Source organism: Phoca vitulina, unplaced genomic scaffold (assembly GCF_004348235.1).
Source record: "Phoca vitulina isolate PV1807 unplaced genomic scaffold, GSC_HSeal_1.0 scaffold2, whole genome shotgun sequence".
Taxonomy (NCBI): domain Eukaryota; kingdom Metazoa; phylum Chordata; class Mammalia; order Carnivora; family Phocidae; genus Phoca; species Phoca vitulina.
The window spans coordinates 49,075,156-49,087,264 of record NW_022589705.1 but is presented as its reverse complement, the minus strand read 5'-3'; the positions used below and the strand labels follow the sequence as shown (position 1 = coordinate 49,087,264).

Sequence of the window (12,109 nt, the reverse complement as noted above, 5' to 3'; positions counted from 1 at the left end):
TGTGATGCCTCCAGCTTTGTTCCTCTTTCTCAGGATTGCTTTGGCTTTTTGAGGTCCTTTGAGGTTCCATATAAATTTTAGGATTATTTGTTCTAGTTCTGTGAAAAATATTGTTCGTATTTTGTTAGAGATTGCATTAAATCTGTAGATAGCTTTGGGTAGTATGGGCATTTTGACAGTATTGGTTCTTCCAGTCCAGGAGCAGGAGATATCTTTCCACTTGTGTGTGCCATCTTCAATTTCATCATTGTCATAGTGTTCAGAGTACAGGTCTTTTACCTGCTTGGTTAAATTTATTCCTAGGCATTTTATTCTTTTTGGTGCAATTATAAATGGGATTGTTTTCTTTTTCTTTCCTGTTACTTCATTATTAGTGTACAGAAAGGCAATTGTTTTCTGTGTATTAATTTTGAATCCTGCAGCTTTACTGAATTCATTTATTCTAATAGTTTTTGGTGGAATCTTTAGGTCATCTGCAAATAGTGACAGTTTAACTTCTTCCTTACCAATTTGGATGAATTTTATTTCTTGTCTATTTGCTGTGGCTAGGACTTGCAGTACTGTATTGAATAAAAAGAATGGACATCATTGTCTTGTTTCTAATCTTAGAGAAAAAAAACTTTCAGTTTTTTACCATTGAGTATGATGTTAGTTGTGGGTTTTTCATGAATGACCTTTATTTAGCTTAAGGTATCCCCTAAACACACTTTGTTGACAGTTTTTATCATGAACAGAAGTTGAATTTTGTCAAATACCTTTTCTGCATCTATTGAGATGATTGTATGATTTTTATTCTTTGTTTTGTTAATGTGGTTTATCACATTGATTGATTTGTGACTACTGAACCTCCCTGCATCCCTGGAATAAATCCCACTTGATCTAGGTGAATGATCCTTTCAGTGTATTGCTGAATACACTTGCTAATATTTTGTTGAGGATTTTTGCATCTATGTTCATCAGGAATATTGGTCTGTAATTTTCTTTTTTCATAGCATCTCTGTCTCGTTTTTGTATCAGGATAATACTGGCCTCATAGAATGTATTTGGAAGCTTTCCTTCCTCTTCTATTTTTTTTAAATAGTTTGAGGACAATCAGTATTAATTCTTGCTTAAATGAAAGGTAGAATAAACCTGTAAAGCAGTCTGGTCCTGGACTTCTGTTTGTTGGACGTTTTTGATTACCAGCTCAACTCTGTTATTAGTAATTGGTCTGTTCAGATTTTCTATTTCTTCCTGATTGAATTTTAGAAAATGATATGTTTCTAGAAATGTATCCATTTCTTCTAGGTTGTCCAATTCGTTGGCATATAATTTTTTGTAGTATTCTCTTATAATCTTTCATATTTCTGTGGTGTTGGTTGTTAATTCCCCTTTCATTTCTGATTTTATTTATTTGTATCCTCTCTTTTTTTTCTTGATGAATCTGGTTAAAGGTTTAACAATTTTATCTTTTCAAAGAACCAGCTCTTGGTTTCATTGATCTTTTCTATTTTTCTTTTAGTCCCTGATTTATTTCTGCTCTGATCTTAATATTTTCTTCCTTCTGGAAGGAAGGCTGGCTCTGGGCTTTGTTTGTTCTTCCTTTTCTAGTACCTTTAGGTATTAGGTTAGATGGCTTGAGATTTTTCTTGTTTCTTGAGGTAGGTCTGTATCCCTATAAATTTTCCTATTAGAACTGCTTTTGCTGTGTCCCAAAGATTTTGGACCATTGTGTTTTTATTTTCATTTGTTTTCATGTATTTTTAAATTTCCTTTTTGGTTTCTTTATTCACCCATTGGCTGTTTAGTAGCATGTTATTTAGCTTCCATGTTTGTGGGGGGGTTTTTTGCATTTTTTTTCTTGTGATTGATTTCTTGTTTTATACCATGGTAATCAGAAAATGTATGTGATAGGATTTCAATTTTCCTGAATTTATTGAAACTTGATTTATTCTGGAGAATGTTCCCTATGAACTTGGAAAGAATGTGTACTCTGTTGGTTGTGGATGGAATGTTCTGTATATATCTGTTAAGTCCATCTGCTCTAATGTGTCATTCAAAGACATTGTTTCCTTATTGATTTTCTGCCTGGATGATCTATCTGTTGATGTAAGTGAGGTGTTAAAGTCCCTAACTGTTATTGTATTACTGTCAGTTTCTCGCTTTGTGTCTGTTAATATTTGCTTTATGTATTTAGGTGCTTCAATATGAAAGAAAATTTTTAAGACTTCACAAAATTTTGCATTACATGTAGTTGGGAAAAATAAAATATGTAGTTTGAAAATATTGTAAAAATAAAAAACAAAACAGAACATTGTAGTATCTTATAGTGGAAGTCCTTTTTTTTTTTAAATTTTATTTATTTATTTGAGAGAGAGAGAACATGAGTGGGGTGAGGGGCAGAGGGAGAAGCAGACTCCTCTCTGAGCAGGGAGCCTGATGCAGGGCTTGATCCCGGAACTCCAGGATCACAAACCAAGCGGAAGGCAGACGTCCAACCAATTGAGCCATCCAGGCACCCCGTGGAACCCCTAATATAATTCCTATACTTTAATTTGAGTCACTGGTCGTGAAATTGGTTAAGTGGGTAGTGTCAGTATTAAAAAGCACCATGAAATAGTATAGAAATATGAGAGCGCATTGCATGTGGTAGGAGTATTAGTTCTTGATACTTTTGTTTTGGAAATGTGTATGTGTGTACCAAGACACAGACCAAAAATATGTTCCTTACTGTGGACCATAGTCAAAAAAGTTTGAAAACAATGGCTTAGAAAATTATTTATTTCATTGTGTTATCTTCTAGCTTTTGTTACCTTACTGAATGGGGAGCAAGCCCAGAATGCAATTCAGATGTTTCATCAGTATTCTTTTCGAGGAAAGGACTTAATTGTTCAGCTCCAGCCAACAGATGCTTTGCTGTGTATTACCAACTTGCCCACTTCTTTTACATTAGAAGAGTTTGAAGAACTTGTTCGTGCTTATGGAAATATCGAGAGATGTTTTCTAGTCTACAGTGAAGTTACTGGCCATTCCAAAGGCTATGGATTTGTGGAATACATGAAAAAGGACTTTGCTGCAAAGGCTAGATTGGAGTTATTGGGTAAACAATTGGGAGCATCAGCTCTGTTTGCACAATGGATGGATGTTAATCTATTGGCCGCAGAGCTCATTCATTCTAAGTGCCTTTGTATAAATAAACTCCCTAGTGACTACAGGGATTCAGAGGAGCTGTTGCAATTTTTTTCCAATATACATAAACCTGTGTTTTGCCAGGTATGTATTCTTGAGGTATCATTTGAAATATTTGAAAATTTCTGCCTATGTATTCTACATGCACTCACAAATTTATTATACCTATGTGAATATCACAATGGAGAATGTAAGTCTTCTTTAGTCTGTGATGAAGATTTTGAGGTCACTCTAAATTTTAAGTCAATTCCTTTTATGGATGAGTCAACCTATATTATTATATAGTTAAGTATGTCTTAGCAAACCCATCACTTACTCATTCACCTCATTCCATCCATTTGTTGAGCCCTTCATCCATTGATCCATTCACCCATCCAAGTTTTACTTATTATCTTCTCTGTGCCAGACACTATATTGCTAAAAGTTAGAAATACAGAGAATAGAAACGTACTCTCTCAATACCTTACAATTTTGTAGAAGATATTGACAAGCAAATAATTATAAATCCTGTATAAAGATAATGTAGTGGAAGATAGGAAAGTATTATGAAGTTTAAAAAGAATGTATAATTCTATGTTAATGGGATCATGGTGAGACATTTAGAGAAGATCCTGAAAACTGACAACACTGGTAAGAATTTTCATGTACTTGATCAGTAAAATTAAATATATTCTAAATAAACAAAAATATATACTGTATAAAGCTCCTTCCCTTGTAGGTGTTCAGTAGCAACTGATGAACTCTTTTCTCTCTTGCTTCCCTTAACTTCTTCCTTCCCTCTCTTCTCTCCTCCCATGCTCCTTTTCTTCTTACCCCCTATTCCCTGCCCCCACCACCCCACCATTTTTCTTTAATCATACATTTGTTGAGTCTCTACTATTACAGTAGAAAGTTTAGAGTTGTTATAGTTTTATATATATATATAAGTTATATATATATCTCCACACACACACACAACCTAACTATATATAATTATAATGTATTATATATCATGTTTATATAAATTTATATAGAAATAATATAGATTATACATAACTATATAACTATATTTAAAACATATAACTATATAGAAACAATAGATTAATGCTACCATCTTCTTCTTACATTTCTACCCCTCCAATCCCAATATATGCATCAAAGAAACCATCTAAGAGCATCATAAAATTAGAAAATTTTGTGACAGAGCTTTTATCAAATCTTTGCCTGGTTAGTTATTGAAAGGTGATAGATGGTGATATCTAATCCATATCCTTTTCTTGGATAGTAAAATTATACAGTGATATTCTGTGGTCAAACAAAATTCTTTGTAGCTGTAGTTGAGGCCTTTGAAGCAAATGTGAGGGGAAAACCTATTTATCACAACTTGTATTTGAATTCTGAATCCCAGAGTTGGTAGGTACAGGAGAGGTTCTCTAATCTAGGTTGCCAGGGGTAGAAAAAATGTTTGTGATATTATTTGCGAGTGACCATTTAGCTTCTATTAAAATGTTTCAAAATAATGGAAAATTAACTAGATCCAAAGTCAGACCATTACCTATTTGAATGGCTTTCCTACTGAATTGAAATATTCCTCTTTAAAACTACTGATGCTGTGGACTTAGGTGATTTTGTCTTTTGAAAGAATTAAAATGGTATTATAATTTGTATAGGCATGAAAGCTATCATAATGAGCCAGGAATAATAATAAGTGTTTCAAAAGTTCTCAAAAGATTAATAAAACAACTTTATGATGCCTTTATCAGTGGATCTATGAAATTCAGGCTCTTTTGCTTGGTAGGTTGACATGGACTATATTGAAGATAGTCTCTTATCTTGTGATCAAGGGACACCAAAGACTGATGGCTTTTACAAATCTGATTTTAATATCTGGTTTGGATTATAAGAGGAATGGGGTTGAGGAGAAGTGTTTGGAAGAGGTAGATGTTTTCCCTTTCTGTCATGTGTTTGGAAAAAGTTTTGTGGAAGGAAAGACATTTGAGGACAGTTTTAAAAAGGAAGGAAGAATGTGAAGGAAAAATAGAAATTTGGTCTAATGATACAAGAAAGTAAAGCTTCAGAAATAAGAGACAGAAATTTAAAAAGACTGAGAAATTATTTAATTGTAATATTAACTTATGAGATGTGAAATCCAAACAAGTGTTGTAGATGTGTCTTCTCAAAGACATACCATGCTGAATTTTATCACATTTATCAGTTTATTGCGTGAATGTGTTTAAGATAATTCAGACTATTCAAAACTTAGAAACTTTTTAGTGTCTTATTTGTTCTTATTTTTGCTCTTTGTACCAGTCTTTACAGATCCAGGACTTTAGTATCTTCCTTTACACTCGTACAGGTGGGTGACTGGAAATAAATCGAGTTCTACATTGCAGGAGTTTATTTAGGGCACATCCAGAAATAAAGCTGGTATGCTGCATATGGCATTTTAACAAACCTGGGGCACAGTTTTCCCAAATAAGGTTTGCGTTGGAATACTTGACCAAATTCCTAAGATCTGCCCAAGTTATTGAGTTAAAAGTTGAATATGGTTCCTCCTACTTTTCTTCTCTTGATAATACAAACTTTAATTTACATAGATATGTGGTCAAATAATTGTTCAGTATCTTTCATTGTCCATGTATCTGGTAAATTTATTTTAAAGAAAGTTTGTTATTGTGTTTCCATATTTTTCTGTGTCTAAATTATCAGTTACACATCTTTCTTAATATAGAGGGAATATGATAATATTCCCTCTTTGGGAATTGCTTTGACTTTTAAAATAGAAAAATCAAAGAATTAAAAAGAAACTTGACAGAATCTTGTTTATCATCCTATCTTCAGGAAGGACTGTATAGAAACAGCTAGTGAACTTTTATTTTTATTTATTTATTTGTTTATTTATTCATTTAAAAAGTAATTTCTACACCCAACTTGGGGCTCAAACTCATGACCCCAAGATCAAGAGTCACATGCTCTCCCAACTGAGCCAGCCAGGCATCCCACAACTAGGAAACTTTTAATTTTAGGGAGAAAGAATATAGTATTTTCACCAGTATCATGCTCTGATACATTTGTTTTTGAATCTGAAAATTATATACTGAAAATAAATATTTCTAACTGAATATTAGAATTCTTTTAACAAAATGTATTAAATCAGCTTGCACAGGATGAAGGTAGTTATGTTGGTGGCTTTGCAGTGGTTGAATATAACACTGCAGAGCATGCTGAAGAGGTTCAGCAAGCAGCTGATGGTATGACCATCAAGGGAAGCAAAGTCCAAGTTTCCTTCTGTGCCCCCGGAGCACCAGGGCGAAGTACGTTAGCAGCATTGATAGCAGCTCAACGTGTGGTAAGTCTATCGTTCTTTATTAGGATGTAGAAAAATTCTATTTTAATCTATCCAAACCAGTTGACCATTCATTGGACTCTCATTATATTTCCATTACACAAAGACATTCTTCCTTTGAAAGAATTGGCTAAATGGTATCTCTGTCATGTCAAGCCAGGAGTCATTACAAAAGAAATTGCATTTGGTAAAGTTTGTCCAAGTAAATTTTTTGAAGGAATGTTCTGTTCCAAATTTTGAGTGTCATGTCTCTTTTTTCAAAGTGTTCGTAAGTATCCATAGTGCAAATACAGGAAGGCATGTGCTTTGTTTTTGCTCACATGGCCCATTGTTACTACTTCTCTATCGTTAACTATCTGCTTATTCCTCTCTGGGCCTCTCTCATGTGGAAGTTCCGTGCAGATAGGGACTATTCCTTGTTCAGTTTTGACTCGAGGCACTTAGCATGGTAAATGCTTGTTGACTGAACTAAGGAAGGAATACAATTTTTTTTTTTTTAAGATTTTATTTATTTATTTGACAGAGAGCGAGAGCAGGAACACAAGAAGGGGGAGTGCGAGAGGGAGAAGCAGGCTTCCTGCGGAGCAGGGAGCCCGATGCAGGACTCCATTCCACCTGAGCCAAAGGCAGATGCTTAACTGACTGAGCCACCAAGGTGCCCCGAAAGGAATACACTTTTGAGGGATGAGGGAAGAAGACTTCATGATGGAGGGCATTTGAGTGTGTGACATTAAAGTGTGATTTTGAAATGTATTGGGAGTAGAGGATAGGATTGCTAGTTAAATACAAATTTTGCATGAGACAGTATATTGAAAAAATTATTCTTTATCTGAAACCCAAGTTTAACTGGGCAGCCTATATTTTTACTTGCTAAATCTGACAACTGTAGAGTGAGTTGAACAAAAGCTTTCAAGCAGTAGAATGAGGCAAATTCGCATGCTTCAAGGCGGGTGAGTGGTGCAGGTGGAGGAGTATAGGAAGGGATGCATGGTGAAATGGTAGGTTGATGCCAATTCGAGAGGACCATTGAGCACCGGGGGAATGGAGATTGAATTTGGTAAGCAGCGGGGAGCTTTTGAGGTATATAAACAAGGTAGTGATGGGATCAGAGTTAAGCCATCAAGACATTGGTCTGAAAGTGGTTCGTAGATGAACTGAGGAGGGAGGAAAAGAGAGGAGATTGCTCTTGGTCTCACATCTCTTTCGCTTCTCTTCCTGTTCTTTAACCTTACGTCTGGCCCTGGATCCCTCCTCCCTTCTTTCGTAGTTTGTCCTTCCCCTCTTCAGTTCTGTCATTCTCCTGCCCTTGCTTGCATGAGTCACAACTTCAGCTCTTCTTCGACTGACAACATTGTGCCTCTGGTTAAATTGCCTCTGCTGGACCAGAGTCACTGAGTTTAGAATTCTGAATCCATGCAGTCACCTACTTCTACACCAGGGCACTGTGTCCTCTCGAAGAGAAACAAATACCTACGTGGCTTGGTGCTACTACACATGTGTAATATACATTAATGCCTGGTCCCCAGCAAAACTTTAGCTCATCATCTCTCATCAGCTGCTCTTTTCCATTCTCTACAGCAACTATTTCGAACCTTCACTGTTTCTACCTTTGTCCTTTCTGTCAGCTGATCATGGCTCCTACTGTTTAGAAATACAAAGGTCATGTGCCGGATCATTCATTCAACTCTTCTCATACTGCCCCAGCAAATATGTCCCCATATTTAAAAAAAAGATTATTTATTTATTTGAGAGGGAGAGAGTGTGAGTGTGCATGGCGGGGATGGGTAGGGAGGAGCAGAGGGGGAGGGAGAGAGAGAAACTCAAGCAGACTCTGAGCTGAGCATGGAGCCCAATGTGGGGCTCCATCTCATGACCCTGAGATCACGACCTGAGCCAAAACCAAGAGTCGGACCCTTAATCTACTGTGCCACCCAGGTGCTCCTGTGTCCCTATTTTGACTTCCTTTTCTCTTCCGTAGCATTCATTCCACAGATACATACTGTGCACCCACTACATGCTAGGCACTGTTAGAGATGTTATGATTCATCAGTGAACAAAATGGACAAAGATCCCCTCCTTGGAGGAAGAGCCATGCCTCATCCTGCCAGTGCTGGGGCTCATGACCATGTCTGCCATCTCCAAGGATCTTGATCCTTACCTTTCTACTTACTGTCATTTCTTGCTCCCCTAGCTCCATCCCATCTGCTTATAAACATGTTCAGATCCTTTCCTTTAACAAATGCTCTCTGCATACTGGCCTTTATATTACTCTTCCTTCACCCCTGGAGCTTCTTGAATAATTAGGCCCCACTTCCTTTCATCATGTCTTCATTTCTTTCTCAGCCTGATGCACTGTGGTTTCTGCCTCCGCTATTCATATGAACCTGTTCTCATTAAGATTAATAAGAGATTTCTCCGTATTCAGGTTGAATAGGTGCTATTCAGTCTTTTATTGCTTGGTCTCTTTAAAAGTCTCCACTCTAGAATTCTACCCCACCATTCTTCTTCTGCCTAACCGTTCCTTCCCCTTCTTCTTTTTCCCTAAGGGCTGGTATCAGTAGACATGTGTATTTGGCTTTCTCACTTTCTTCTTCTTGTGTACTCCAACAGCCCCAGTTACTGCCTATCAGCAATGACTTGCAAGTGCCTATTTTTGAATCCATTTGCCCTTAGCACAAAATCTGTATTTCCAAATGATTATTAAGCATCCCACCTTCATGTTCTAGAAGTAGTTCAATTTCAACATTCCCAAAAGAAAACTATCTTTTCTCTGGAACTTGCTTTTCTATGTTCTGTGATGTTGGGCTGGACTTGCTGAGTTTACAATTCTGAATCCATCCAGTCGCCTACCTCTGCACCAGGGCACTCTGCTCCCTTGGAGAAGAACAAACACCTACATGGCTTGATGCCACTACACATGTGTGACATACATGTACAATTCTGTGTTCTGTATATGGCACCCATTCCCCCAAACTAAAATTATCTGAATCAGCAACTCAATCTAGATGTTGAAAATATTAGCAAATCCTTTCAGTTGCACATCCTAACATCTCTTCAGTCCTTGAGGCTTGTCAGCATCTTCGTTACTTTACTCAGGATCTCCTCTTTTCTCACCTAGACAATGAAAATAATCTCTTGTGTAGTCACCACTATCATTCGTCTTCCACAGTGCCTCGAGACTGATCTTTTCCATCCTCAAATCAGATTGCGTCATTTGCTTCCTTAATATTCTTTAATGCCTACATAAGTTCAGGTTCCTTTGCATGGCGTGCAGGGCCCTTCATGATTGAATATCAGTGACAATGAGAAATCTTAAATGTTTCTCAATCTTAAAAGTAATGCATTTGCATTGATGCTTTCGACAGATTCTTGGTTTTCTGAGATTAAAAAAAAATCATGAATAGGTACTGAAATTTATCAAAGTATTTCTGTAACTATTGAGACAATCATGTGATTTCTTCCTAAATCCATTCATGTACTGAATCACACTGATAGATTTCCTAATGTTAAACCATCATTCCGTTATAAACTCTAATTGATAACATTTTTTTCCAGTGCATTGTTTGATTTGATTGGATAATATTTTATTTTGTTATGTGCACATGTGCTCATAAGTGAAAAATGCTTAAAATCTTTTGTACCATCATTTATTTTGGAATCAAGGGAATACTGACCTCATTAAATGATTTAACTATTTTTTCTCCTTCTCCCCCTTTTCTTTCTATTTCATGGATCAACTCACGTAAAATAGGGCTTACCTGTTCTTTGAAAGTGTGAGAAGTCTCATCCATGAAATCATGTAGACCTAGTCCTGGAGCCTCATACAGAGAGAAACCATTGGTTACCACTTAAGTTTCTTCTACAGATATTTAGATATTTTAATTTTTTTTTATAAAGATAAACATTTTCAATGCATTTTATTTATTTTTTTTAAGATTTTATTTATCTAATGGAGAGAGAGAGACAGTGAGAGAGGGAACACAAGCAGGGGGAGTGGGAGAGGGAGAAGCAGGCTTCCTGAGGAGCAGGGAGCCCAATGCGGGGCACGATCCCAGAACCCTGGAATCATGACCTGAGCCGAAGGCAGACACTTAACGACTGAGCCACCCAGGTGCCCCAGATATTTTAGTTTTATTTTTCTCTCTGTGGCATATTGGCATTTGATTATATTCTATAGATTCATCCATTTTGTCTACGTTTTCAAATTTATTGGCACATACTCATTTATAATATTATTTTTAAAATTTGTTCTGTCTTCATGCTCCTGAAGTCCTGGGATTGAACCCCGCATCAGGCTCCCTGCTTGGCTGGGAGCCTACCTCTTCCTCTCCCTCTGCCCCTCACCCCACTTCTGTTCTCTCTGTCACTCTCTCAAATAAATAAAACCTTTAAAAAAAGAAAATTGTTCCGTTTAGTTCTCATTTTTGTTGTGTATTTTATTTGCATTTTTTTCTCTTTGATTTTTCTTTTTTTTAGAGAGAGCACGAGAGCGCACACGAGTTGGGCAGGGGGCAGAAGGAGAGGGAGAGAGAGAATCCCAAGCAGACTCCACACTGAGCACGGAGCCTGAAGCGGGGCTCAATTGATCCCATGACCCTGAGATCATGACTGGAGCCGAAATCAAGAGTTGACACTTAACCTACTGAGCCACCCAGACACCCTTCTTTGATCAGTCTTACAAAAGATTTCCCTGTTTTGTCTTTTCAAAGAAACAGCTTTTGTTCTGTTCATTATTTCTATCTTTTGCTTATTTCTGCCCTTTTAAAATTTTAATTCCAGCATAGATAACATAGTGTTTTATTAGTTTCAGGTGTACAATATATTGATTCAACAATTCTATACATTACTCAGTGCTCCTCATGATAAGTGTACTCTTAATCCCCATCACCTATTTCACCCACCCCCCACCTACCTCCTCTCTGGGAACCATCTGTTTGTTCTCTACAGTGAAGAGTCTGTTTCTTAGTTTGTCTCTTTGTTTTCTTTGTTAGTTTCATAAATTCCACATAAGAATGAAGTCATGGGGTATTTGTCTTTCTCTGATCTATTTCACTTAGCATTATACTTTTTAGATCCATTCATGTTGTTGCAAATGGCAATATTTCAATATTTTTTTGGCTGAATAATATTCCTCTGTGTGTGTGTGTGTGTGTGTGTGTGTGTGTGTATCTCACCTTTTCCTTATCCATTCATCTATCAGTGGACACTTGGGCTGCGTCCATATCCTGGCTATTATAAATAATGCTTCAATAAACATAGGGGTGTATGTATTTTTTCAAATTAGTATTTTTGTATTCTTTGAGTAAATACCCAGTAGAGGAATTACTGGATCATACAGTAATACTATTTTTAATTTCTTGAGTAACCTCCATACTGTTTTCCACAGGCCCTTATCTTTATAATATCCTTGTTTTTTTTTTTTTTTCTTCTTTGGGTTTACTCTTTCTCCTCTGTCTTTATTGGTATTAATACTTAGCACCTTTGTTTTCAATCTGTATTGTTTTCTGATTAATGTATTTAAATCAAGTTTCTTTTTAACTAATGCTATACCTATGTATCCTAAATTTTATTTTATTTTGACTTTTTAAGTTTTTCTTTCATTTCTAGTTAATATAC

At 36.3% G+C, this 12,109-nt stretch overlaps 1 protein-coding gene across 6 annotated transcripts in view; it reads left to right on the top strand.

The window, feature by feature from the left end:
- Positions 1-12,109, top strand: part of RAVER2 (ribonucleoprotein, PTB binding 2) — a 125,549-nt gene that overhangs the window by 58,350 nt on the left and 55,090 nt on the right. For all 6 annotated transcript variants that reach the window (XM_032427256.1, XM_032427241.1, XM_032427232.1 and 3 more), the window contains exons 3-4: positions 2,783-3,252; positions 6,305-6,496. In XM_032427256.1, the coding sequence (XP_032283147.1) occupies positions 2,830-3,252; positions 6,305-6,496 (615 nt within the window). In that variant the 5' untranslated portion in view covers positions 2,783-2,829. The remainder of the gene's footprint in view (positions 1-2,782; positions 3,253-6,304; positions 6,497-12,109) is intronic.